Source organism: Rana temporaria, chromosome 5, assembly GCF_905171775.1.
Source record: "Rana temporaria chromosome 5, aRanTem1.1, whole genome shotgun sequence".
Lineage (NCBI taxonomy): Eukaryota > Metazoa > Chordata > Amphibia > Anura > Ranidae > Rana > Rana temporaria.
Window position 1 is genome coordinate 243,598,342 of NC_053493.1, and position 22,485 is coordinate 243,620,826.

Consider the following 22,485-nt stretch of genomic DNA (forward strand, 5'->3'; position numbering starts at 1 on the left):
AAGGCAGAGCCAGAGCTGTAGCTAAGTGAAGGTTGGGAATCTTTGGGGATTAATTTTTATTTTACAGCGGATCGTGGTTGATGGAAATGGGAATATATATATACTCATGTCGTTTATTTCTATTCTTTCTATGTCGTGATGAGGCGCTCCTGTTGCCTGATTGGACGCGTGACCAGAGCCGGAGCAGATGACCACATCTTCCTTGATGAGACGCCCCGAAGCCGGACCCACGTACAAGACAAAGAGGACCCCAGACCGATCTGCGATTACTACAGCTCACCAAGTTGTGCCCTCCTTATAAGTCATGTCTCCTGAAGAACGGAGTCTACATGTCAAGCCGTGTTTTCCTTTTTATGGACTGTAAAGACTGATTTAGTTTCTAGGTGTAAGACGACTATCAAGATTGGAAGGACAAGTGGGAGCAATATGACAAAAAGGGAGGACTGTGGTGGAAATTTGAAGATGTATTTAATATGTATTGTCATAATGGCACCCAGTCTTAGTACTTCTGCAGCCCGCTCTAAATAGAACTGACTGGGGCAGTCTGAGGCTGGTTGAATCTCGTCTGGTAGTAGAAAATGTCTTGAGGTTGGAATGTGATGTTTGCGGCGTGGGCATATGTCCGCCCCCACAAGGGGCCCTCTGTGCATTTAGCACAGACGATCGTTGGGGAGGGGATGCACTCACTTCGCAAGCACACTAGTGGTTATGGACAGATGTGCGCTCTTATCTGGGTCTTGTCTGATCAGCAGGGCTTGCGATTCGTGGCGTACGCCTGTAGATAGCTTCCTTTCCACCTTAATAAGGGTATAATCTGGATATGCATTATTCTATGGAATGGCGCAGATTAGGATTCTATCAGGCGATTAATATTAAGAGCTTATGATCGGTTAGAGGCAGGGGGGGAACTCCCTGCCACGCCCATAAGCCTTTAGCAGCATTGTATGTATTTCTATGCGTTGTATTGTATCCATTGTATTATATTCTATTCATGTATTCTATGGGACTTCCTGTTAGAAGGAACATCCTTATATGGTGTTAGCTGTGTCAGTGGAACATCATGTGTTAACCACTCCCATGAGGGAGGTGTTTAATGGGTGCAGTGAGCACTTCCTGTTTTGGGTAAATAAAGGGAGCTTGGCTGAGCCAGGAATGGCAGTCATGCTGGCAGAATGATATGAGAACAGGCTGGTGATGGTGTCTCTTTGTATGAATGGCAGAGAATGATGGTGAGTGAATCTATTTAGTTTAAATAAGCATTATTTCATTAAGATGGATTCTGTGCTTTATAGCACAGGGCAAAATGGCGGTGTGCTCTGCATACAGCCCAGCTTTTTGCCACGACAGTATATAGCTCCCACACAGCCTCCACATATACTAAGCCTGGTCTTAATCCAGCACTGTCTCCCTCCTTATGGGCCCCCACTGCTGGCAATCACAGCCAGTGAGGAGGGAGCAACAGCTGGGGCCAAGCTGCACTATGTGTGTCTTAGACACATCAAATGGGGCTCAGGAGCAAGCAAATTTGAGTGCCCTAATAACAAGCAGCTTGCCATGGGGTCACTTGGTAGGGGAGAGGAGCCAGGAGTGCTGTTGGGGGACACCAAAAGAGGGGAATCAGGGCTGCTCTGTGCAAAACTGTTGCACAGAGCAGGTAAGTATAACATGTTTGTTATTTTTATTTATTTTTATGTTTACAAACACTTTAAGCAATACTTTCTTCAGCTACAGCCAGTTGGAGGTATATTAAATAAAAAACAATGTCCATTAGCATTTCCAGTCTTTGCCCTTCACAGAAGAAGTTTCACTTCCACTTGATAAAGATCCTACTTTAAGATTCATGCTCTGAAATTCCTGAGTGGATCATATTTCCTTGTTAAACTAGATAATTGTTGGTGTGCTTTGCTTTTTAACCACTTAAGCCCCGGACCATTATGCAGCTAAAGGACCAGTCCCCTTTTTGCGATTCGGCACTGCGTTGCTTTAACTGACAACGTGCAACGTGGTTTCCAAACAAAATTTACGTCCTTTTTTTTCCCACAAATAGAGCTTTCTTTTGGTGGTATTTGATCATCTCTGTGGTTTTTATTTTTTTGCGCTATAAACAAAAAAAAAAAAAAAAACACAATATTTTTTACTTTTTGCTATAATAAATATCCCCCAAAAATATATAAAAACTTGTTTTCCTAAGTTTAGGCCGATATGCATTCTTTTACATATTTTTGGTAAAAATAATGTAAAATCGCAATAAGCGTTTATTGATTGGTTTGCGCAAAAATTATAGCGTCTACAAAATAGGGGATAGTTTTATGGCTTTTTTATTAATTTATTTTTTACTAGTAATGGCGGTGATCAGCGATTGTTATCGTGACTGCGACATTATGGTGGACACATCGGACACTTTTGACACTATTTTGGGACCATTGTCATTTTTACAGCAAACAGTGCTATAAAAATGCACTGATTACTGTGAAAATTACACTGGCAGTGAAGGGGTTAACCTGTAGGGGGAACTAAAGAGGTTAAGTGTTTTACCTAATGTGTGTTTCTTATGTAGGAGGGTGTGTGACGTCAATAACAGGGAACAGACGATCAGTGACAGGCTCACTAGGAAGCATGGGGAGAGGTTTGTTTACACTTACCTCTCCCCGTTCTTCAGCTCTGTGACCCGATCATGGGACACCGGCGGCAATCGGGTCCACAGGTCCCGCAGTCACGGAGCACAGGACAGGGTCACGAGTGAGCCGCCGGCTGGGCTTCTTAAAGGAGACGTACCTGTACATCCATATGCCCAGCCGTGCCATTCTCCCGACGTATTTAGTCGTGTGGCGGTCCTTAACTGGTTAAAGAAAATCTAGAAGGCAACTGTAAGGTTAGTTTAGCTTGATGTGTTAATTGTTTTGTTGCTGTTTGAGTCATCATTCTCATCATCTTCCTCCCTAAAGGCTCTTTGGAGGGCTTCCTGGATCGAGTGAGGGGTCTTTTGTTTCCATTTCCTTCCAACAATAAAGTAAATGTAGGGATTGGCGGTGCAGTTAAGCACTGTGCAGTAAGTTGTTACAAAGAAAATAATAACAGTTGACAAATCTGTTGGTGTTAATTTGAAGTATAATAAAATTGACAAAAACGTAAATGGAAGAACTGATAGGATGAATACAAGAACTGCAATAAGGATGATGATGTACAGTTTAGGTGTGTATCGCTGCTTTATTGACCTCTTTACTTTGATGAGCAAGGTGAAGCTGGAAATTACCATAATTGGTAGGCAGATGCCAATGGCTAAAATAAAAACTATGATTTGAACTGCTAAACATTGTGAGGTTTGTTCCAAGAAAGCATCTTCTGTACACGCAAGGTTCTTAAGCAGACTTTCCAAAGAGCCAAGGATCCAAAGAGCAATGCACATAATGGTGGACAAGTTCCTGGGGCGATGGCTTCGGTACCAAAAGGGGAACAGAACAGAGCTACATCGTTCCATGCTGACAGCTGTAAGGATATACATTCCGGAATACTGCATAGTATAATAAAATATTTCTATGAATAAATATAAACTCTCCTTCCCTGAAAAATCAGGATCTGTCCCAATGATTGTATTTATCTGGATCATCAAAAGCAAGGTAGTAAATACAATAAACAGGGCGTCAGCTACCGACAGATTCATAATATAAACTTCGTATTTGTTTCTCTGGATCTTGAAGCACAGGTACCAAAACACAATAACATTTCCAACTAGGCCAACGATACAAAGACATAGTGCTACAACAGCCACTATGGTGAAATGTATGTACGAATATTCCGAATAGCTACTAGAGGGTTCATCCTGGGTGTCATTCATGCTGGTTACATTCATGTTTTCTTTAGTATTGGTAGAAATATTCCAACTGTGTTATTAGAACGTATCTTCTTTTTCCATCTGTGTTAAATACATTACCACAAATGATTATTAGTAAATCAGAAGTCAGTACCTGAGGATAGATAGCTATTATAAAAAAAAAATAGTACAAAGATAGGGATTTTAATTTTTCAATTAATTTAGAAATGTATATCTTACCAAATAATGCAGCAGCATTAAAGTAAAATAATTTTAGGACAGGAACAACTATAATTGCAATTTGCTGTCCATTACCACCAGATTTATATTTTCATCTTTACAGAGCAGATTTCAAAATAAGAAAAACATAACATGCTGGTTGACAACAAGTGAGAAAAAATATTTCCAAAGGGGAAACATGAAAAAAAATTGTCCAAATTAGGAGAACTCACCTCTACTCCTGTTCCAGTGACCACTGTAAAGACTGGAAGATTTTGAAGTCTTCTTTATATAATACCTTTCTATCTTTGACAATTGTCACCAGCAAAGAAAGTGAAAGTGAATCTCCCACCTGGGAACACAGACAGCAAAAAAAAAAAACGGCAAAGGTTCCAACCCTTCTCCACTATGCCCACAACTAAAGATGTCAGGGCTGGAGTTTCACATTACCAATATATTCTTTATGACTGACCAAAAATATTGTTTGTGTATATATAATATATTTATTTATGTAAATTCACCATGTTGTATGAAACTACCACCAATAGTGTAATTTTTTTTTTTTTTTTTGCGCAACACTGTGAATTTGTATTTTTGGTATTTTAAGATAATATCCCCTATTATGTTTGTGTAGCACACCCCAAAGGAGCTGCTGGTTTAGATTTGGGTCTGCTGTTACCTTACTGTTCCGTGCGCTCGACTCAGGGGTTATCCTTGAAGAAGTGATTAAAGGAAGAAATGTCTGCACCATACACCAAGTCTTTTTTTTCTCCCCCTGCAGAGAGGGTTTTTATTAAAGACAACTTCAGAAATGATGGATGGAGGTTTAGGGGAGATCCAGGCATCCGACTTGCAAACCACAGATATTCTTTTAAGTCCAGAGGAACAGTCGTTTCCACGCGGGACTCAGCGACCACCGGATAGGCCCACTCTCACTGGTCTAGCAGCCGGTGTGAAGCTCGATCAAAGGATAGTCTCTGCCACAGACTAGGTGAATTGTAGAACTTGTTCGATAGTCCCTGCCACAGACTAGGTGAAGGTAGAACTCAGCTCTCAGTGCCAGGATCTTTCAGCCATTCCGGCAGCACTGTGAGGTAACTTCGATCTGGATACATCCTCCAATTGAGTCCTTAATTACTCGGTCCCTTCCATCAGGCAGGGCAATGCAGGATTATCCCTGGATCAGTAGGCCCCAGTAGCTCTTGGGCCTATATCTCAGTTGCAAGGCCTCAGGCCAACGTGGCCCAGAGGCAGTAACTGCCAACACATCCCTGAGTCCAGGAGGGCCCTCAGGGTGGGATCGGAAGATGAACCCCTCAAAATGGGGTCTGCCACTTAAGTACCTTCTCCCAGAATGCACAGCGGGTTGACCACACCCTTATATTTGCCTGTTTTTTCTTTATATATTGTTATTAAGTGTGTGGGCTACATTTTTTATATCTCAGAGGTGCAGTTCATACAGGCTATGTACAGCTCAAAGGAACTTACTGCTTTCTAGCAATTGCTTACCCCTTGTAATATTTGGGCAGATGAGTGCATACAAGATAAATGGCAGTGGTGTTCACAATCAATTGATAAGTATGTATGTTACTACAGGGCTCAAAATTTCAAGTCCTGAGTTACTAGCCAGACCTTAAGAGTTACTCGCCACCAGTTACCCCACCCTTCCCCGTCCCACCCCTAATTCTGCACCTAAACCTCTAAATTACAGCGCAATTATAACCCCCAGCATTGGTGTCAGTGGACGCTATAAAACCTCCCAGCATTGGTGCCAGTAATAATAACCTCAAAAACGGGTATCAGAGGCTGCGGTAATTACCCCCAGCATTGATGTCAGTGGACATCATAATAACCCCAACACTGGCATCAGAGGACGCATTAGTAACTCTCAGCATTGAAGTCAGTGGACACATTAATAACTGCTAGCACAGGTGTCAGTATTAAAGCGGAGTTCCACTCAAAAGTGGAACTTCCACTCATCTGATTCCTCCCCCATCCGGTGCCACAATTGGTACCTTTCGGGGGGAGGGGGGACAGGATCCTGTTTTAGAAATATATTTTCCTACTTTTGGGAGCCTACACTGCTGGGTTCCCTTACCCGCAATGGCGTCAGCAGCACCTGACAGCTGATGGAAACATCAGCTGTGGTGCCGACATCACTGGACTTCAGGACAGGTAAGTGTCCTATTAAAAGCCAGCAGCTGCAGTATGTGTCGCTGCTGGTTTTATTTTTATTTTTTGGGCAGAACACCACTTTAACCACTTCCATACCGGGCCTATTTTGGCACTTGTCTCCTACATGCATAAATCATAATTTTTTTGTTAGAAAATTACTCAAAACCCCCAAACACTATATATGTTTTTTTAGCAGACACCCTAGGGAATAAAATGCCGGCCATTGCAACTTTTTATCTCGCACAGTATTTGCGCAATCATTTTTTGGGAAAAAAACTGTTTTGTGAATTAAAAAATAACAAAACAGTAAAGTTAGCCCAATTTTTTTGTATAATGTGAAAGATGAAGTTACGCCGAGTAAATAGATACCTAACATGTCGCGCTTTAAAATTGCGCACACTCATGGAATGGCGCCAAACGTCAGTACTTAAAAATCTCCATAGGCGTCGCTTATTTTTTTTTACAAGCTACAAATTTAGAGTTACAGAGTAGGTCTAGTGCTAAAATCGTTGCTGGCACTCTAACGCACGTGGCGATACCTCACATGTGTGGTTTGAACGGCGTTTACATATGTGGGCGGGAATTACGTGTGTGTTCGCTTCTAAACGCGAGCTACCGGGGATAGGGGCGTTTAAAAAAAAATGTATTATTTTATTTTTTATTTTACTCGATTTCTTTTATTTTCACACTTTTTTTTGTCTTTTTTTTTTGATCACTTTTATTCCTATTACAAGGAATGCAAACATCCCTTGTAATAGGAATGTTTGTGACAGGTACTCTTTATGGAGAGATGCAGGGTCAGTAAGACCCCACATTTCTCCTCCACGCTGGAAAGCATTAGATCGTGAAAGAAATTCACCGATCTAATGCTTTCAGCTGCGATTGCGGCTGTGTTTGCATTCCAGGACCTGGCGTGACATCATAACATCGCGCCCGGGCCTCCGACAATCATAGAGATGACTGGTGACTGTCTGGTCACCAGTCTACTCTATGGTTTCCATCGGACGCCGGCGGATCGTTTCTCCGGGTCTCCGATGACAAAGGAGAGCCCGGAGAAGCACCGGATGGCGGCGGGAGGGGGGGCGTCCCCTCCCGCCGCCCATAAGAACGATCAAGCGGCGGAACTGCCGCTATGATCATTCTTATGGTGCAGGGATTCGCCGGCTGAAGAGATGGATATCTGAATGATGCCTGTAGCTGCAGGCATCATTCAGATATCCCCACTGAAAGTCCAGGACGTCATATGACGTCCTTGGGCGGGAAGTGGTTTTTAATGTCCCCCTCTCCTTCTACGTTGGTGGCATTGAAATGTAACCCCTCCCATGACCCCCAATGTGGGGGGAGGGGGTTAACATTCACTGACATTACCACAAATGCAGAAGAAGGTGGTGGGTTAAAATGTCACTGCCATAGAGACCAATGCAAGGTGGGGGGGTTAACTTTCACTACCACTGACCTCCCTCCCACATCCCCCACCTGCATTGGTAATGCTAACCCCTTCCTCAATTTCAGCCTGTTCAAGTGACATTGCCCTAACGCTATAGTGCTGGACAGGGAGAAGGAGCAATCAAACAAGCAGTTAGCTCAGCTGAGCTTACCTCAGCACACACTCGTTCCTGATAAGTTCACATCTGTTTCAGGAGTGCAGGGAGATGGATGGGTGGGCAGTTCAGGCAGATGGGCGGGCGAGTGGGCGATCTCAGAAGATTGCTGCATCCCCATCCCACCCACACAACAAGCAGCCAGAGCCTGAAACTGCCAATCACAAAGCTGGAGGGAGGTGGAGCAAAATCCTCCCTCCAACAGCCAATAGGAGCCTACACTGTGTGATAGGAGTGACGGTAGCGTCACTCCTATCATTCAGGCAGCTGGAGAGCACAGTGTCACTCATCTGCTCTCAGCGCCCCCTCTCCACTCGCCCCCACCAAATTTTAACTCGCTAAATGCGACCAGGCAAGTGAAAATTTTGAGGGCTGTGTTACTACATTAACTAAAATGTAAACTTTTAAACACCAGCTAATGTTTTGAGTGAAGGGAGCTTAGAAGAAGCTAAAGCTTGACTAATATGTCCCCTTTTTTAATTTAATCCACCAATCTTTTGCAGATTCTCGCAAGGGAATTGTAGAGACAGGGCATTGGCCTCGGTGTTCTTGGTGGCAGGAATGTACATCACTACAAAGTTGAACCGGGTGAAGAATAATGCCTAGCGGGCTTGTCTGCGATTCAGTCTTTGGGCCTTCTCCAAGTAGATTAGGTTCTTATGGTCAATTTGAACCACAACAGGAAGTTCCGTACCTTCTAAAAGATGTCTCCATTCAGAAAATGCAAATTTTATAGCTAAAAGTTCTCTATTCCCTATGTCATATTTTTATTCTGCAGCAGAGAACTTCTTAGAGAAAAAGGCGACCGGATGCAACTTGTTAGAAGTGGGTTCTCTTTGGGATAATACTGCTCCGGCCCCTACTTCGGAGGCATCAACTTCCAAGAAATATTGAGCCGAAGGCTTAGGATGGCGATGAACAGGAGCAGAGTAGAAAGCAGATTTTAAAAGGGCGAAAGCCTCCAGAGCTTCAGGAGGCCACTGAAAGCATTTGGTCCTTGAGGACCAGTCAATAGAAGGGATATGTTTACATAACCAAGGGAACCCAAGGATTACAGGATACTTAGGAGACGGAGTGACATCAAAAGATAACTCTTCAAAATGCAGAGCCCCCACTAGAAAGAAAAGGGGCTTGGTCTTGAGAGTGATAAGTCCATCACGAGAGGTTTTCTGCCCAGAGTAGTAACGCACAGTGAAGGGACTTTCAGAGCAGTGGGAATATGCAGACTCTTTTAACCAGTGCTGCATCGAGAAATACCCCACCAGCACTGGAATCAATAAAGGCAACTGTTGGACAGCACTTATCGTTCGAAGACAAGGATATGGGCACTATTACTCACTCTAGAGTAGGGATGAGCTTCGTGTTCGAGTCGAACCCATGTTCGACTCGAACATCGTATGTTCGATCGTTCGTCGAAATACGAACGTTACGGGCTGTTCGCGCCAAATTCGAGTGGCGCGTCACGGCCCATAATTCACTGCGGCATTGCTGGCCAATCACAGCACGCAAAAAAACAGGGTGGCTTTGGCCAATTATGGCTCAGTGCTTTAGTACACGCCCCACACTATAAAAGGCCGCCCGCAGGGCGGCCTTATGTAGTGTGTTGCGGCGGTGGTAAGAGATGAGAGAGAGAGAGTTTTTTTTTCTAGAGATCTGTGTGAGAGAGAGAGAGAGAGAGAGAGAGAGAGAGAGAGAGAGAGAGAGAGAGAGAGAGAGAGTTTTTTTCTAGGTAGATAGAGCAGGCAGGCTAGTCAGTTAAAGTTACAGTGTGTAGAGGATATAAATACATCACAGGTGTTGTACATATATTTATACACTGTATAGTTTAGCTAGATCAGTTCTTCCTAATTTACTGTTAGGCAGTTGATTGTGCTAGCTGCAGTATTCTCACGTGGTGTATTGCCCGTGTGCTCTGTAGTTTGCACCTAAAGCTACTTGGTGTGTACCAGTACTGCACGTGTTCTCTGTAGTTTGCACCTAAAGCTACTTGGTGTGTACTGCCCGTGTGCTCTGTAGTTTGCACATAAAGCTACTTGGTGTGTACTGCACGTGTGCTCTGTAGTTTGCACATAAAGCTACTTGGTGTGTACTGCACGTGTGCTCTATAGTTTGCACCAAAAGCTACTTGGTGTGTACTGCCCGTGTGCTCTGTAGTTTGCACATAAAGCTACTTGGTGTGTACTGCACGTGTGCTCTGTAGTTTGCACATAAAGCTACTTGGTGTGTACTGCACGTGTGCTCTATAGTTTGCACCTAAAGCTACTTGGTGTGTACTGCACGTGTGCTCTGTAGTTTGCACCTAAAGCTACTTGGTGTGCACTGCACGTGTGCTCTGTAGTTTGCACATAAAGCTACTTTGTGTGTACTGCGCGTGTGCTCTGTAGTTTGCACATAAAGCTACTTGGTGTGTACTGCACGTGTGCTCTGTAGGCCATTAGTATGTCTGGAAGGACAACAAGAAGAGGCAGAGAGTCACAAGGGCAAGCAGGCTCTGCGTCTAGAGGCAACAGTGCTGGTCGTGGACACGGTGCATTCTCATCAGCACGTGGCCATTGGACACGTTCGTCCTTGTTTTCGGCAGCTGGCCGTGTTGAGCCGCAACATGCCGAAGACTTGGTAGAGTGGATGACCAAGCAGTCCTCATCCTCCTCATCCTCTCTCACCCAGGCTTAGGGTACTTTGTCTGGCAAAGTAGCTGCCAAGGCGTCCTCTTCCCTCTGCTCAATGGCATCACTCACTCCTTTCCTAGCCCCACCATGTCCTCCTGAGGAGTCCCCTGAACTGTTTGACCACAGTGTTGGGTACATGCTGCATGAGGATGCGCAGCGTTTTGAAGGCTCCGATGATGGTGCACAGATAGAGGAAGGCATTAACATGAGCCCTGAGAGAGGGGGGGTGCCCAAGAAGGACAGCAATCTGGCAGTCATGTTCCCCCAGCTGCAGCATACTGCCAGGTTTTCGACAGTGATAAGGAGGGAGGGGATGATGAGGTCACTGACTCTACGTGGGTGCCTGATAGGAGAGAGGAGGAGGAGGAGGCACAGGCACATCTCCAACAAGGCAGGAAGCCCTCCAGGGGCCAGCTTAAGGCAGCACACCGACTGCATCACAACGCAGAGCTACGCATGTGCAGGGCGCTGCTGTGTCTCAGCGTTATTCCAAAAGTTCTTTGGTGTGGGCTTTTTTGAGACGAGTGCATCAGATCGCACCACTGCTATTTGCAACATATGTCTCAAGCGTATCTCGCGTGGCCAAAACATCACCCGCTTGGGCACCACATGCTTGACCAGACATATGTCGACCTGCCATGCAGTTCGTTGGCAAGCGTACCTCAAAGACCCAAACCAAAGAACAAAGCAGACCTCCCCTTGCCCCTCATCAGCTGGGATCTCCAACCCCACTATACCCTCAGTCCTCTCTGAAGCCTGCACTGATAGGACTGAAGGTGTAGAATTAGGTGTGTCACAGCCTAGTACATGCGGGCAATCTACTATCGGTACACCGATGGCAGATTGTACCAGGCAAATTTCCCTGCCCCAGCTGCTGCAGCGCCGAAAGAAGTACTCTCCCAGCCATCCACATGCACAGCGGTTGAATGCTAGCTTAGCTAAATTGCTAGCACTTCAACTGCTGCCATTTCAGTTGGTAGATTCTGCCCCCTTCCGTGAGTTTGTGGAATGTGCGGTACCTCAGTGGCAAGTTCCCAAACACCACTTTTTCTCACGGAAGGCGATTCCGGCTATCTACCGGCATGTGGAAGGCAATGTCCATGCCTCGCTGGACAGGGCGTTCAATGGTAAGGTGCATATTACCGCTGACTCATGGTCCAGCAGGCATGGACAGGGACGTTACATATCTTTCACGGCGCATTGGGTGACTCTGCTGGCAGCTGGGAAGGAAGCAGGACAAGGTACAGTAGTGTTGGAGGTTGTCCTGCCACCACGCCTCCAAAATGCTACTACTGGTTGTGACACACCTCTCTCCTCCACCCCCTCCTCTTGTTCCTCTGTGGCCTCTTCCTGTACTGATGGGTCCTCGGAACCAGCGGTGCTCCGTAGGCGTTCAAGGGGCTACACAGGTACGCAGGCAAAAAGATGTCATGCAGTGCTTGAGCTGATATGCTTGGGAGACAGGAGCCACACTGGGCAAGAGGTTCTGTCAGCTCTGCAGGGGCAGGCTCAGAGGTGGTTGACGCCACACCAGCTTAAGCCAGGAATGGTGGTTTGTGACAATGGCACCAACCTCCTCTCCGCCCTGCGACAGGGACAACTGACCCATGTGCCCTGTTTTGCTCAAGTCCTTAATTTGGTGGTGCAGCGGTTCTTGTGCAGGTACCCGGGCTTACAGGATGTCCTGAAGCAGGCCAGGAAAGCCTGTGTGCATTTCCGACGGTCATATAATGCCAGTGCTCAGCTGGCAGACCTCCAAAGGGAATACAACCTTCCCAAGAACTGCCTAATCTGTGACATGCCCACCAGGTGGAACTCTACATTGGCCATGCTGCAGCGGCTGCACACGCAGCAGAGGGCCATCAATGAGTATCTGTGCCAATATGGCAGCAGAACTGGGTCAGGGGAGCTTGATTTTTTCCCCCCACGCCAGTGGGCCTTGATCATGGATGCATGCACTGTCCTGTCACCATTTGAGGAGGCCACAAGGATAGTGAGCGACAGTGCATGCATCGGTGAGACTGTCCCTCTTATTCACATTTTGGAGCACACGCTGCGTGGAATAATGGACAGGGCCCTTGAGGCAGAACAGAGGGACTTAGTTACCTCTCAAGGCCCCCTTTATCCAGACAGTGTTCCTGCTTGCCCGCCTATCACACAGGAGGAGGAGGAGGAGGAAGAGGAGGATTGTGTCAGCATGGAGGTGGAGCCTAGCACTCAGCATCAGCAGTCTTCAAGGGATCAATTACAGTCCCAAGGACCCATGGAATTGTACGTGGCTGGGATGAGATGGCTGCGCATCATGTCGTCCTCAGTGACCCAGAGGACTCCACACCGAATGCCTCAGCAAACCTACGCTGCATGGCCTCCCTGATCCTGCAAAGCCTGCGGAAGGATCCTCATATTCGTGGTATCAAGGAGAGGGATCATTACTGACTGGCAACTCTCCTTGATCCACGTTACAAGAATAAGGTTGCGGACCTTATCTTGCCGGCGCAGAGGGAGCAGAAGATGAAACATCTTCGGGAGGCCTTGCAGAAAGGTCTGTGCAACGCGTTCCCAGAGACTGGGGGGTTACAAAATCCAGGTCCTGGACAACGTGTTGCTGAGGCTTCGGTCAGTCACAGAAGGAGCGGTGGAGAAGGTGGCCATCTGACCGATGCGTTCAGACTATTTTTTAGTCCGCAGCCCCAAGGTATGAACGGTTCCAGCAACCATCGCCAGCTTCTGTTTTACATGGTTCGGGAATACCTAGGGGCAAGATCAGACTTGGACACCTTTCCCACCGAAAATCCTCTGGCTTACTGGGTGTTGAGGATGGATCACTGGCCAGAGCTTGCACAGTACGCAATTGAGCTACTGGCTTGTCCTGCATCCAGCGTTTTTTCAGAATGCACATTCAGTGCTGCTGAAGGCTTTGTAACCGATCACAGGGTGCGCCTCTCCACCGACTTGGTCGATCGACTGACCTTCATAAAAATTAACCAGGCTTGGATCATCACCAGCTACCAAGCACCTGATGCAACTGAGTAAATTTTTTCGAAATGTCAGATCCCTTCAAGACTGCCTATGCTGATGCTGAGTGACTATCCTGTTATGCTGATTGAATATCCTTTTCCTCCTCAATGATCTTGCTGATAGCTTGTAAGAACATTTGTTGGTCTGGGCACCGCTACCAGTGTCTAAGGCCCAATTTTTCTGCCCCTGTTTTACAGGGGTGTGTAATTACAATTTTTGATGCAATGCTTTGCAGCGGGCTCATTGCTGTGCTCCAACTAGAGTATCTGTGAGGGGTTGCAGTGTTGTGGCACCAGCACCAGTGCCTAAGGTCCAATTTTTCTGCCCCTGTTCAACTCTCTAAAGTGCTTGTGTTTGTGCAATAAGTTCTAAGAAAGAAAAAAGAGAAAAAAAAGGGGGTGGGGAGGGGAATACCATATTCCCTCCCCACCCCTACCCCCCTGTAAAGGCTTACCTTGAGTGGAGTCCATTTTGCAGGTTTGTATGCTCATATGTAACGCTCCTGCGTATGAGTTTAGTTATGATTTAATTGGATCTCAGCTGCGGAGGTTTCTCAGGGTTAAACCACTACTTCACTCTCTTGTATGGTCAAAGAGTTTAGGGTTTAGTTCATCACAACCTCTTTTTAGAGAATCAACTTAATCATGAATGCTTATTAATTCATAAGCTATGTATAAGCAGATGTAAATACTTAGGAATAAAGTTCTTAAATGGCTGTTTAGGTAATTAGCTAGGCTGTGACTTGTAAGCAGGCCGGATTAATGCATGAGTCTATGGCAATGATATAAGTAATGAAAAACCGATAGCAATAACTTGCAGTACTCAGATAAGTAACCAGGAAAGTTCTGACAAGCAATGTAATGTTCAGCAAGCCAAGTCTTATAGGTAAGCAAAAACAGACGGATCACAGTATGACTGTATATGGTATTATGTGTAAGATACTTGCGGTTCTGAAGACCATTCCAGGTGACGGCAGGAGTACAGCAAATCCAGGGTACGTAAGCCAAGGGGTCAGTCTTGTAGATGAAGTCAATCACAGGAACCGTTGGCACAGACAGGACAAGCAGAGTACAATGAACTGACACCTGCCTCATAGTGAGGCAGGGCTTTATACCCTGGTTGATTAGGAAACCTGCCTCAGCTGGACCAGGATAAACAGGTGCAGATTGCAGGGAGATTCAAAGACAGGCAATCAGCACATAGTTCAGAACCAGGCTTTGATGGACAGCAAGCAGAATATGAACTTGAGAAGTGGCTCAAAAGGCAAAGATCTGGAGCAGTGAAGGAGAAGTCCTGGGTTCAATCCCACCCAGAGCCACTTGGGGCGTGACCACGCCTTGCTGTCTGTTTGGCACGATAGCGATCGTGACACCCCCCAATGACCTAAGGTATTAATAAAGGTTTCTGTTTTCCTAAACTCTCTCCAACCTCTCCAGATCTCTTCATATCTTGCCCTACATTCATTTTGGATTGACAGTAGTTCCTCCATATCTCCCATCTTACCCACCTCCCTGATCCATTCCCCCACCAATGGGGCCTTTTCTTCCTTCCAGTTCTTTGGTATAACTGCCTTTGCTCCATTCAGTAAGTAAGGGACCAGGGACATTCTATATTTTTTCCTTGGGGTCATCGTACAGTGGAACAGACAGGCCCAAGGATCGCTTTTCACCTCTATCCCACTGATCTTTTTTATCAAACCTAAGACCTCTTTCCAGAATATCTGTATCCGAGGACACTCCCACCAGATGTGGGCGTGAGTTCCCTCCTGCCCACATCCTCGCCAGCATAGGAGTGACATCTCTCTGTCCATTCTGTGAAGTCTCGGTGGGACAAAATACCATCTAGTCAAAAGCTTGTAGTTCATCTCTTGTTTTAGTATCTATAGAAGAAGAGTGAACGTAGTCCAGAACATGTCTCTTCTTGTCCTCCGGTAGGTTTTGTTTTAGTTCTACTTCCCAAGCCTTTACAGATTTCGGCATTTCTGATCCTTTCACCGGAAGCAGTATGCTATATATGTTTGATATCCCTTGTCTACCCAAGCCCCTCTGTTCTATGAGCTTCTCCCATGGGTTTGGCTCATCCGATGTCCTTAGGGGCTTTGGTAGAGATTGAACAAAATGCTGGACTTGTCTGTACCTCCCTTCATCACCTTCCATGGCTCCAAACCTTTCTTGTAACTCTATCAGGGGGCTCAGAGTATCTCCTTTCATTACATCCTTTAATTTCAATGTGTCCCTCATTGCCCATCTCAGGAACCGGCCACCCTCTCTCCCAGGGGGAAAGTAGTCCGTTCCCGTGAGGGGCCCGTGAGGGCTATTGTAGGGCAATCTTTTAATTTGACATATTCTGTCCCATATCCTAAAGGTTTCTTTAGTTATTAATAGAGTTTCCCCTGAAAGACATCTGTATTGTTTTGGTATCCATGTTCTTATTCCTAGATCTTTACCGCTCAGATTCTCCTCTATACCAACCCATTTTTTCCTTTGTCCCTCCTCCTGGAACCAATCGTTTATCCTTTTCAATACCGCAGCCTCATAATTGGGTAGATTCACATACAATTGCCTAAAATTTAGGCTACACCGCCGTAAATTATTTAGGCTATTAGTGATTCAAAAACCACTTACCTTCAAATTTTCGGCGGCGTAGCCTAAAACGAGCGGGCGTAAGCGCGCCTAATTCAAATGACTGGGAGGGGGGCGTGTAGTATGGAAATGAGGCTTGACCTCACGTTTTTTGATGTTTTTTACACTGCGCATGCGCCGGGCGACTACATTTCCCAGTGCGCATTGCGGCTAAGTAGGCCGTACGGGCCTATTAATTTCGACACGTACGTAAATGACGTAAATCCCGATTCGCGGACGACTTGCGCAAACGACGTAAAAAATTCAAACCTTGCGGCGGGAACGGCGGCCATACTTAACATTGTTATTCCACCTCATAGGTGGAATAACTTTAGGCGGCCTATCGCGTACGGAAACGACATAACTCGATGGTGTAGGCCCGGCGTACGCTCGTAAATCGTCGGGAATCGGCGTATCCCCTCATTTACATAATCTACGCCGGCCGCAATGGGAGCGCCATCTAGCGGCCACCAGAAACATTGCAAGCTAAGATAGAACGGCGCAAGCCGGCTTATCTTAGCTTTGTTTAAGTGTATCTCTGTTTGAGAATACACTTAAACAAATGCCGGCGTAGATTCAGAGTTAGGTCGGCTTATCTGCAGATAAGCCGGCCTAACTCTTTGTGAATCTACCTAAGTATCTTTTAAAGTCTGGTAGTTGTATTCCGCCCTCGCTTTTGGGTCTAGACAAAATCTCTGCAGAAATATGGGATTTCTTATTTTTCCATATGTATCCCCTTATTATTTTCCCCAATGTTTTAAAATACACTTCTGGGATTTAATTGGGAGTACTTGGGATATGTACACATATCATCATTTTGATGATATTTATTCTCCCGAACCAGGATATTATATCTGTCCGATAGCTTTTGAGTTCGCCTTTGATTTTATCTAATAATTAGATATAGTTGTCAACATATAGATCCCTTTCTCTTTTTTCTTATAGTAATCTCAATTTGTGCAGGGACAGTTCTAAACATGTGCCACTACTATAGACACCCAGCAGGTACGATATTTAAAGGAATTTTTCATATTTGTTTTTTCACTTTAAGCATCATTTAAAAATCGCTGTTCCAGAAAAAACAACCGTTTTTAAAACTTTTTTTTCCATTGATACATGTTCCCTGGGGCAAGACCCGGGTCCCCAAACCTGTTTTCCGACAATAACTTGCATATTGGGCTTTAAAATGAGCACCTTTTAATTTGCATGTTCGAATCCCATTGCCGTCAATGGGGTTCTAAATGTTCACGCGAACGTTCAGTCCGTTCGAAGGTTCTGGTGCGAACCGAATGGGGGGGGGTGTTCGGCTCATCCCTACTCTAGAGGAGTTTTCAAAACAACGTGGCATAAATGGGGCTCCTCGATCTCCCATTAAGCCTTAGAGTTTTCCGGCCGCACTGGACAGGAACGCAGGAAGTGACCCGGCTTTCCACAATATAAACAGAGGCCCTGCGTTTGGTACGTTCATCGTCAGACAAACATCCATGGGTTCTTCCCCAAACTCACCAGTAAGAGGAATAGAAGAGACTAGTGATAGTCGCGGGGGAGATTTAGCATTCCATTTGTGAGGAAGAAATTGTCTCTGGCGCCCCCTCTCAGACCGACGTTCAGAGAAGCGAGTGTCCATTAAGATACACAAATTGATGAAATCTTCCAGGGCCACAGGGATCTCACGGTAGGTTAACTCGTCCTTAGTGCGTTCCGCCAAACCTCTGTGGAAGGCGGCCTTAAGGACGCAATTATCCCAGATAGTCTCTGCCGTGTGGAATATTCTATGACATAAGATGCTACTGTGCGTTTACCCTGGTGTAAGTCAAGCATACTGACCTCAGCTGCCCTTACTCTACCAGGAACGTCAAATATTCTCTCAAAGGTTTGCACAAACATGGGGTAATCAGTAAGTACAGGAGAATCTTTCTCAAGAAGAGGTGACACCCAGGACAGAGCTCTGCCCTTAAGCAAGGAGATAATAAATGTCACCTTGGCTTGGGTAGAGGCAAACACAGTTGATTTCTAAAATGCAACCGGCAATGGTTGAGAAATCCCCTGCAATCCAAGGGGTTCCCATCATACTTATCGGGGAGAGGTATCATTTGAGCGGGAGAACCCTCAGGTTTAGACACAACTACAGGTACCCCAACCCCAGACTCATGGGTTTTTGGTGTAGCAGGACTAGTACCATGGGCAGTGGCCAAAGATGATAACAGAAGTGATAGCATCCAATTTCTTCTCCAAAGATTTTACACGATTGGCCTGCTCACCCAACATCTGACCCTGTAGAGAGACTGCCTGCACCAGCTCGCTGAGGTCCATCTGGCCTTAGTATAATGTCAGGTCTGCCAGGAGATTACAACTGTCCCTCCGCTTTCCTGACCGGTAGTCTTGTTATCCCGGTATCAGGTGGAGGGATGGCTGAGATGCTGCAGCCAAGAAAATAAGGAACCGCAAAGGAAGGTGCAGATAGCCTAACCACAATCCCCAGCAACAACTCACGGTTAGTAGGCTGAAGACAGGAACCCAGGAGAGAAAAGGACAATCCAAGTAACGCAGTCAGAACAAGCCAGGTAGGGTCGGCAGCAAGGTAAACCAAGTCCAAGGGATAATCCAGGAATCGTAGTCAAGAATGAGCCAGGCGGGGTGGGCAACAAGACAAGCAAAAGTCCAAGGGATAATCTGAGTCAAGAACGAGCCAAGTCAGTAACCAAAACTAAGAGCATTCATAAACAGGAACCTATACTAAGGCACGGACAGGAAGGGGAAGTGGGAATATATAGGGACACTAATGAGAAGACTGCTGACAGCCGGTCCCAGGATGGAGCAAACATCCCCACTAGTGAAAAAGAATGCTAGGATGCTAACATGAGCAAAGGAAAAAAAAACGCTCAGGTGTGGAAATCTTCAAGGTGATTACTTCTCCCAGAACCACGGGTGCAGGCAATGCATGTGAGATTGCAAAACAAAAGAACAGATTCTTCTGGAAAGCTGCACACCAAATTAAATTGCCTTTATTGTAAAAACCCAAAAAATCCAAAAACAGCACACCAGTAAACTGACACGTTTCACACTATATTAGTGTTAAGTCATAGCTATTGAACACACAAAACATTTCTATTATATAACACTCATGATAGATCAAGTTTTGATCTATCATGAGTGGTATGTAATAAAAATGTTTTGTGTGTTCAATAGCTATGACTAAACACTAATATAGTGTGAAACGTGTCAGCTTTACTGGTGTGCTGTGACTTGTAGTGTTGTTTTTGGATTTTTTTGTTTTTACAATAAAGGCAATTTTTATTCGGTGTGCGGCTGTCCAGAAGAATCTGATCTTTTGTTTTGCAATCTAGGATGCCAACAGAAAACCTGTTCACTGGTGGTTCAGGACATAGGAAAACAGTCTATGAACACCAGGCCCCAGGATCAAATCCCGGACACGGTGTGACAATAAAATTCAGTGTCTGTCACCACTGTGCCATCAAACGCAGCCACTGTGCCATTAAAGGGTCACTAAAGAAAAAAAAAATTTTACCTAAAATTAATGTCTGCAAGGTAGACAGACAAAATAGTGTAATGATTCTGTTAAAAAACGAGTAAATACCTATTAAATTCCTTCATCTATATCACCTCTGGCATTCTAGTTTCTGTTCTCGCATTCACTTCCTGGTTTGCATCGCTCGTTCATGTAAGAACTACATTTTCCAGTATGAATTGCGGCACTCCCAGTAATTCACACCTCCTTGAAGTCTCTAACATGTAGAGAGCGTCCTGCCACACAGATGTAGTTCCCAGGAGGGGGTGAGCACGTTACTGACCACCGCAGTAAAGCCTCCCATCATGATGGTCAGTAAAATCAGACAAGCAGGAAGTGAACGGAACAGAGAAGAAATAGAGCAACTTCTGAGCAAAAACGAACAATGAGGAAGTGAAAAGAGGAATGTCTGCAGGTAAAGGATGCTTATTATGAAAAAAAAAATTTCCTTTACAACCCCTTCAATTGTCGCCACTGTGCCATCAATTGTCGCCACTGTGCCCATGAATTGCCGCCACTGTGCCCATGAATTGCCGCCACTGTGCCCATCAATTGCCGCCACTGTGCCCATCAATTGCCGCCACTGTGCCCATGAATTGCCGCCACTGTGCCCATCAATTGCCGCCACTGTGCTCATCAATTGCCGCCAATGTGCCCATCAATTGCTGCCAGTTTGCCCCCTGTAAAATGCCACCAGTTTGCCCCCCCTGCCCGGCACTTGCCTTTCTCGGGTCAGCCATCCTCCTTCATGATCCCTTGGTGTCTTCTCCCGCCTTCGATGTCGTTTCAGCCAATCAGGGGACCAGTAACCAGACCCAGTGAACCTGATTGGCTGAAACGCGTGTCAGTGTTAACCAGGGAACGCACACCCTGTGCACCCTCTGGTTAACCATTTTTAAGCTGATTAGAGCCCACAGGCCTCTGCCTCTGATAGACACTTCCAAAACACACCCACCGCTGTTATTCAGATGGCCGGCGCTCAACAGGGGCCCGGGCACCTGAATAGTGGGCTACAGCAGCGACAATACATAGATTCATGCAATCTATGTATTGTTGAGTGAGTGGGTGCAGGAGAGAGGGGGCGGCGCTCCTGCGCCCACTATGGACGCACCACCACTGATGTGATTATGTTTTAATGCCTACAGGCCCTGCTCATAATCAAGGAGGCAGATGTGAACGTGGATATAGAAATCTTGCTGCTGAAGCATCACAAAGATAGAGGTGAGTCAATCAGAGGGCATCTACCCAAAACTGAAATATGAGTGGTAAAGCATTGTTAAAAAAAAAAAAGGAAAAAAAAAGGATGTAGCATTTACTTTATATTTGCTACAAAATCGTTGTTTTTTTTTGTTAAATATAATTTAGTGTTGAAAAAAATACTATTTCAAATTCTATTTCAGTCTGCAACCTTCTATGGTTTTCTAAAATTGGAAAAAAAACTTCAAGCATGTCTTATTTGTATAGGGATGTTGTGTACACTGTTGGTATAAAGTCGGCCATACACTAGTGGAGTTTAGTTTGAACTTTTTTTGTCTCAAGAACATTTGTTTAAATTTCTAATCATTAGGTGGGTCAAATTGATATCCATTTTCAGTGATGAGAAAATTCAAAGGAGACGGATGTAAAAATTTTCTCGAACAAACAAATTTCTAGCAGTGTATGTGGTTTTCATTTGGCAAAGTCCATTTGTTTCAAAAACAAATTGTTAAAAGCAAACAGAATTTTGAATTGCTTTCAAATGACATTGGTAAAGTAATTGAATGGACAAAGAATGTATGAAAATAATTGTAAAATATGATTAGCTTAGGTTGATGCTATTTTGTATAATGACTGCATAGAGTGTTTTTTTTTTTCAATAGGTAAACTAATAGCCAGATTCAGGTAGTGTTACGCCGGCGTATCAGTAGATACGCCGTCGTAACTCTGAATCTGCGCCGTCGTATATTTAAGTGTATTCTCAAATTGAAATACACTTAAATCTAGCTAAGATACGACCGCCGGCGCCGTTGTATCTTAGCTGTCTATTTACGCCGGCCGCTAGGGGCGTGTATGCTGATTTACGCCGGCCGCTAGGGGCGTGTATGCTGATTTACGCCTAGAATGCGTAAATCAGCAAGATACGCCTATTCACGAACGAACGCTTGCCCGTCGCAGTAAAGATATGCCGTTTACGTAAGGCGTTTTCAGGCCTAAAGATATTCCACCAAAAAGATGGCGCAGCCAATGTTAAGTATGGACGTCGGAACCACGTTGAATTTTTGAATTTTTACGTTGTTTGCGTAAGTCGTACGTGAATGGGGCTAGTCGTAATTTACGTTCACGTCTAAACCAATCAGTCTTTGCGGCGTAATTTGGAGCATGCGCACTGGGATACGTCCACGGACCGCGCATGCGCCGTTCGTTCAAAACGTCATTTACGTGGGGTCATGCTTTATTTACATAAAACACGCCCACCTCTTTTGACAATTTGAATTAGGCGCGCTTACGCCGGCACATTTACGCTACGCCGCCGTAATTTTGGACGCAAGTGCTTTGTGAATACAGCACTTGCCTCTCTAACTTACGGCGGCGTATATGAGATACGCTACGCCTGCCTAACGTTAGGCACTTCTTCCTGAATCCAGCTATAACACTTTAATTTAAAGTGATTGTAAAGTCTTGTTTCTTTTTCTATCAAAATAACAAACATTACTGCATGTAGCGCTTTATGTTATGATGGAGTTCGGTATCACTTAGTATAAATTGTGAGTTCCATCTGTGAAGGGTTGATTATATGGACCATGCTGGTCACTTGTGCTGCTGTACGACTCATTTATGTTTGTATAAATGTGTCTTGATCGGT

The 22,485-nt window shown here is 45.2% G+C and overlaps 1 protein-coding gene across 1 annotated transcript in view; it reads right to left on the minus strand.

Annotated features, from left to right (window-relative positions):
• Positions 1-2,660: 2,660 nt before the first annotated feature.
• Positions 2,661-22,485, minus strand: part of LOC120940680 (mas-related G-protein coupled receptor member D-like) — a 46,519-nt gene continuing 26,694 nt past the window's right edge. The window contains exon 2 of the mRNA XM_040353662.1: positions 2,661-3,913. Coding sequence (XP_040209596.1) covers positions 2,879-3,850 — 972 coding nt within the window. The 5' untranslated portion in view covers positions 3,851-3,913 and the 3' untranslated portion in view covers positions 2,661-2,878. The remainder of the gene's footprint in view (positions 3,914-22,485) is intronic.